Source organism: Drosophila obscura, unplaced genomic scaffold (genome assembly GCF_018151105.1).
Source record: "Drosophila obscura isolate BZ-5 IFL unplaced genomic scaffold, ASM1815110v1 contig_192, whole genome shotgun sequence".
NCBI lineage: Eukaryota > Metazoa > Arthropoda > Insecta > Diptera > Drosophilidae > Drosophila > Drosophila obscura.
In genome coordinates, this window is record NW_024542781.1 from 5,284,057 (window position 1) to 5,290,222 (window position 6,166).

General features: G+C 47.3%; 1 protein-coding gene across 1 annotated transcript; it reads left to right on the forward strand.

The window, feature by feature from the left end:
• Nucleotides 1-2,998: 2,998 nt before the first annotated feature.
• Nucleotides 2,999-6,166, forward strand: LOC121404266. Its single transcript, XM_041593607.1, has 3 exons — nucleotides 2,999-3,873; nucleotides 3,931-4,121; nucleotides 4,194-6,166. Exons 1-3 carry the CDS (start codon nucleotides 2,999-3,001, stop codon nucleotides 6,164-6,166), a joined length of 3,039 nt encoding a protein of 1,012 aa, XP_041449541.1.

A 6,166-nucleotide genomic window follows, 5' to 3' on the forward strand; every position in this document is an offset into this window, starting at 1 on the left:
GTAGGAAAAACCCATCTAGAGCTGCTGAACCGGCGTCATCACACATCATCGTTCCGGGAAAAATACTCCGGATTTTCATTGGCGCCCGAGCAGGGACATCGGTTATAAGCATTTCGTGGAAATTCGCAAGACAAAACCAGTTAACAGTGCACTTTCGTCGTCTCGGCACAAGTTACTGGTTTTTAGTCTTTGTGCGAATAAAGCTCTAGCTGGCTGGTCTGCGACATCTGGTGAAGCATCGCATTAAGGAAAGTTCTTCGGAAAATTCAATGCCGAATCTACAGGTATTCTAGTGTCAAAAAATTGAGTGCAATCAATCCACAAATTTGTGAGTCGTGTGTGCCTATTAAGCATCATAGCCCGTTGCCCTTATTTTCTGGCACTGCATGAATTGGAATACCAATTTAATAAAACATAACCCAAACAAAATCAACCGAAGTGAACTAGCCAGAAATATCAAATAATTATTTATGTGTGGAAACTCAATAAAAAAGTGTACATCATATTGAGGTCCGACTGTACTCGCTAATCAAAAGCAACGGAACGGTCATTGCCTCTATTGTCAATACTCTTTTATCAAGTACCGCTTCTTGGTGGTCTGTTGGCTTCGGTAACGCTATAGTTGCGCCAAATTGTGCATAGTTTGGCGGCGTTTGGTTTTGTGCGCTGAGAGCATAATTTTTCTCGTCGCTCTTGCTGTCGCCGCATTAACCCATTAAAGCCGATACATAGTCTTTAGACATTTCTGTTGTCGGTGTTTTTGTAATTTATTGTGGATAATAAACTCTGGCGGTTTCGGTTGTGTGCGTTGGCATCATAATTCTGCAACGCGGTAACGTTGCTAGCGCTGTTCTAACCCGCCAATAGAGGGTTTTGGGGAACTTCTTTTCGTTTGTTTTGGTGTTTGGTTAAAAAAAAAAGTTCGTTGAATACAGCGTACCCACCCTCATATCAGCTTGTTTGAACCGTGCGAAAACCTGCGCATTAACCTTTGACTGTATTAATTTGAGTAATCGTGTCAAAAATGAGTGAAAAAGAGAAGGAATTCGCGGCCAAGGAAGTAGGGTCCAAGCTCAGCCAAAAGTTACTGACCGCAATGCAGAAACACGACAAGGTGATGAACGACATTAGGCGACAGAAAACGGCTTTCGAGGAAAAAACAATTTCGTTTGACCCGCTTCAAATTAAGTGCAGGTTAGAACTGATCGAAAATTATTGCGTCAAGTTAATGCACATTCAGGCAGATGTGGATTTGTTGAATCCCAGCAACGATTTAAGGTCAATGGTCGAGGATGTGTGTATTACTACGAGGGCTATGTATATGTCCGCAGTAAACGTACCTGAGAGTCAGCGAGCACATAGGAACGATCGCGGCGATCAGCGTCATTCGTCACACCTGCCAAAAATGAATTTGCCTAAGTTTAGTGGAAAACATTCCGAATTTAAAAACTTCATAAGCCTGTTTGAGAGTTTGGTGCATAGCGACCCATCATTAACGAACGTAGAAAAGTTTAACCACTTGCTGGCTTGTCTCACTGATGATGCATTGGGCACAGTGAAGGCGTTCCAAATCTCTGAGAGCAATTATGAAAAGGCTCTGGAGAGCTTAAAGAATGTTTACGATAACAAGTGATTAATCTTTTTCGACACCATTTCGCAGTTGTTCGACATTCCCCAAATAACAAGACCCTCTGCTTCATGCCTGAGATCCCTCATTGACACGGTATCTGCCCTCTACTCCTCTCTGCAGTCGTTAGGAAGTGAGAAGGACATAAATAGTGCAATGCTAATTCACATAGCAATGTCCAAAGTAGATCATACTACAAAATCGCGCTTCGAAGAGCAATTGGATTACGACAAATTGCCGTCGTGGTCCGATTGCGCATCCCAGTTGAATCGGCGTTATCAGCATCTGTCAGCTGAAGAGTCTACAAGGAGTAAGGGAAAAGGCAAATCAGAGATAGGCAAAGGACACACGAAGTCTTCCTTTTCCTGTGCAAAGTCAGATCGGCGCGCCGAGTCGAAGTGTAGCTATTGTTCAGCGAGCAATCATATCATAAGCAGTTGTCAAGCGTTCAGTGCTCTTCCTGTTCTTCAACGTTTTGATATCACCAAGCAACTTCGCTTGTGTATAAATTGTTTGAAGCCAGGTCATACAGTTACGAAGTGCAAGACAGCAAAATGTCGAGTGTGCTCCAAGTCCCATAATACGCTGCTTCACCGATACGGGGTAGAGTCACAGCAAAGTACGTCTGGTTCGGCTCCTGTAAAACAGCCCTCCGTTTCTGAAAGCCCAACAGCCTACTCGAGTCATGTGGCGAGTACTGACCAAGTAATTCTCGCGACGGCAGTAGTAAAGGTGAAAGATCGGTTCGGACAGTTCCAATATGCTAGGGCGCTGCTGGATTCCGGCTCCCAGATAAATTTTATTTCCGAGGATCTCGCACAGCGCCTAAGACTGCACCGTGACGAGTCATGCATTAGTATCACAACTGTTGGAAAAAGTTCGTCCGTCGTAAAGAACAAGGTTCACACGTCCGTCCAATCTCGTGTCAACGCTCATCATTTTTCAACCGATTTTTGGGTCTTACGGTCAATCTCCACATACCAACCCGACCATGTCGTAAATTTCGCCCAGTGGAATATTCCAGCAAACCTTGAGCTGGCAGACCCACATTTTTTCAAGCCTGCTAAGGTCGACTTACTGCTAGGGGCAGAAACCTTCTTCGAATTGATATGTGTGGGCCAAATAAAGCCAAGTTCCGAACATCCATCAATCCAGAAAACGTTGTTGGGCTGGATTGTTTCGGGAAAATATACTGCATCAAAACAGGATGTTGTATGCAATAACGCTGTTGGTAGCGATACGTGTTCTCTCGACTCTCTGGTGGAGCGCTTTTGGGAATTGGAACATGTCCCAGAGAAGTCGAAGGCTGTACATACAGCTGAACAGTTGGCTTGCGAACGCAACTTCAAGCAGACATCACGCAGGTTTAAAATGAATCCCAAGGTTTTGGGTTCCTCCTTCGAGACGGCAAAACGCCGCTTTCTATCCCTGGAACGCAGAATCGCGAGTGATCAGTACCTGCATGACATGTATATGGAGTTTATGAAAGAGTATCTCAACCTTGGTCACATGTCATTGCTTCCAGGCACTCCTCCAGGACACCATTACTATATTCCGCATCAATGTGTCCTGAGACCTGATAGTAGCACCACCAAGCTCCGCGTAGTGTTTGATGCATCGTGTAAAACTTCAACTTCAATCTCTTTAAACGAGACTTTAATGGTGGGAGCCACTATTCAGAGGGAGCTTTTTGCAACTCTTGCACGGTTTCGATTAAACCGTTTTGCTCTTACAGCGGATATCTCCAAGATGTATAGGCAAGTGCAGGTTGCTGAAGAAGATCGAAATTTCCAATTGATTCTTTGGAGGGAGAAAGCAAATATTGACGTGCAAACTTATCGCCTGAATACGGTCACGTATGGGACAGCTTCAGCTCCATTTCTGGCCATCCGCTGTCTCGTTGAGCTAGCAAAAGTCTATGCTAAGTCCCATCCTGTGGCCTCGCAAGTCATAGCAAATGACTTTTACGTTGATGATATGCTGACAGGAGCAAATAGTCTGGAAGAACTGGGAAGAATTCGGCAGGAAGTGAGTGAGGTCCTGGAAGCGGTGGGTTTCATGTTGGCCAACTGGGCGTCAAATCATCCCCATCTGCTGTCCGATAGTGGCCAGGAAAAGTCTCTTCAGTTTGACCCTTCCGCTTCCATTAAAACACTCGGAATTCGTTGGAATCCGCAAACTGATTTGTTTCACTATCAGCTGGACGACTCCTTTGATTCATTACCCCCTACGAAGCGCAACATATTGTCAGTTGCTTCGCGATTGTTCGACCCATTAGGGTTACTATGTCCCTTAATTACCAGGGCAAAGATCTTGCTGCAGCATCTGTGGAGACAAAAGTTGGATTGGGACGAGTCAGTTCCCATGAGTCTGCATACGAGTTGGAACAGGTTCAAGCAGAATTTATTCGACTTGGACAAAATCTCTATACCTCGCTTTATCGGTCTTGCCAATAATTCCACTATCCAAATACACGGATTCGCTGACGCATCAGGTGATGCGTACGGATGTTGTATATACGTGCGTACCAAGGACGATAAAAATGTTTTATCCCGACTTCTTACAGCAAAGTCCCGAGTATCGCCTCTTAAAACGAAATCAATTCCACGACTCGAATTGTGTGCAGCGCTTCTTCTATCCACGCTATGGTCTCAAGTTCGACTGCTGCTAGATACGTTTGTAATTGAAAGCGTGAACTTTTGGTCGGACTCCCAGGTCACCTTGTATTGGCTGGAAAGGGACCCAGCCACACTAACAACGTTTGTGGCCAATAGGGTTGCTGAAATCCAGGAGTTGTCCAGTGGTGTGATTTGGCGTCACGTTCCCACCGATCAAAACCCAGCAGACTTAGTGTCCCGTGGAACAGATGTAGATGGTGTAATGTGCTCATTGTGGACTAATGGGCCGCATTTTCTTCTTAGTGGTCCTGAGAATTGGCCGCTTCATCATCAGGTTGAGTTGTCTCCAGAAATGGAAAAGTCAGAAGACAAGAAAAGTGTGGCAGCACATTCTGTGGCAAAGGGTCAGACTAATGAGGTCATCGAGCTGATTGGAAGATGCTCGTCGTTTCAGAAGTTGCTTCGGATAATGGCGTATGTGAATCGGTTCATTCAAGGTGGCAATCGCAGTCGAGATGTGGTTGTGTCAGCTAAGGAGCTGAAGGTCTCATTTCTTAGGCTGGTACAGGTAGTCCAAAGATGTGAGCTTGGATCGGAATTCCTCAAACTGGATAGGTCGGAAATTTTGTCTCCACATCTTCAACGACTCAGCCCGTTCATACACACGAGCGAACTCGGCGGAGTCACCTTCCGACTGATTCGTGTTGGGGGAAGATTGCTGCACGCAGAAATTCCATACGATGCGAAGTTTCCTCTACTGCTGTCGCAAAAGTCGCAGTTCGCGATACTGTTTCTACGCCATTTGCATCGTGCTCATTATCATGCAGGTGCAAAAGTAATGGTTTCCCTTCTAAGGCAGCAGATTTGGCTATTGAACGCCCGAGAAGCATGCACAAGAATCGTGAGGAATTGTGTGCACTGTTTCCGATACAAGCCCATCCTTATGGGACAGATCATGGGAAACCTGCCAGCTGACCGAGTGCGAAGAGCTCGCCCCTTTCTGATTTGTGGGGTAGATTTCTGCGGTCCGTTTCAGGTGTCCCTCAAAATTCGAGGCAGGCCCCCCATTAAGACCTATGTAGCCGTGTTCGTGTGCTTCGCTTCAAAGGCTGTTCACCTCGAATTAGTAGTCGACCTATCAACTGACAGTTTTTTGTGTGTGTTTCAAAAGGTTCGTCGGGAGGAGAGGCCTTCCGGAGAAGGTCTACAGCGACAACGCCACCAACTTCGTGGGCGCGAGCCGAGTAATGGAAGAGCTTCACGCAGCATTTCAGAGGGATCAGGATCGGCTCAGGACGTACGCAGCACAGCACGGCGTCGAGTGGTGTTTCATACCACCGAGAGCACCGCACTTCGGAGGGCTTTGGGAAGCGGCAGTCAAGGCAGCCAAACAGCGGCTGATACGCGGAGTTGGCAACGCCAAGCTCACCGCGGACGAGCTCAGCACCCACCTGGTCGAGGTAGAGGCCATCCTCAACTCCCGGCCAATCGCTTCGCCAGCAACGACCCCAGCGATGGAGAAGCCCTAACGCCAGGGCACCTGCTCATCGGGCAGCCGCTTCTTTCGCTGCCGTCCGAATCCGAGCAAGACGCCAATTGCATCAAGGGCGGCTTCGAGTATTTGAAGCGGTGGCGCATGCTGTCCGCGCTCAAACAGCAGTTTTGGCAGGGCTGGTCCAAGGACTACCTGGCCAGCCTGCAGCAGCGGCAGCAATGGTCTACAGAAGGACCGAACCTCGAGGCAGGATGCCTAGTGCTCGTTCACGAGGACAACACACCGCCTCAGAAGTGGACCACAGGGCGAGTGGTGGCAACGACGGCAGGAGAAGATGGGAGAGTGCGCGTGGCAGAGGTGCGAACTTCCGCAGGCGTTATTAAACGAGCAGTCCAAAAACTGGCAAAATTGCCAATGGATGGTTGA

Bases quoted from the DNA above. Each gene is read 5' to 3' on its own strand.
- LOC121404266 (XM_041593607.1), top strand. From the start codon at position 2,999: ATGAATCCCAAGGTTTTGGGTTCCTCCTTCGAGACGGCAAAACGCCGC. The intron at 3,874-3,930 runs GTCAGTTGCTTC...CTTAATTACCAG, and splicing joins CCTACGAAGCGCAACATATT to GGCAAAGATCTTGCTGCAGC. The intron at 4,122-4,193 runs GTGATGCGTACG...GACTTCTTACAG, and splicing joins CGGATTCGCTGACGCATCAG to CAAAGTCCCGAGTATCGCCT.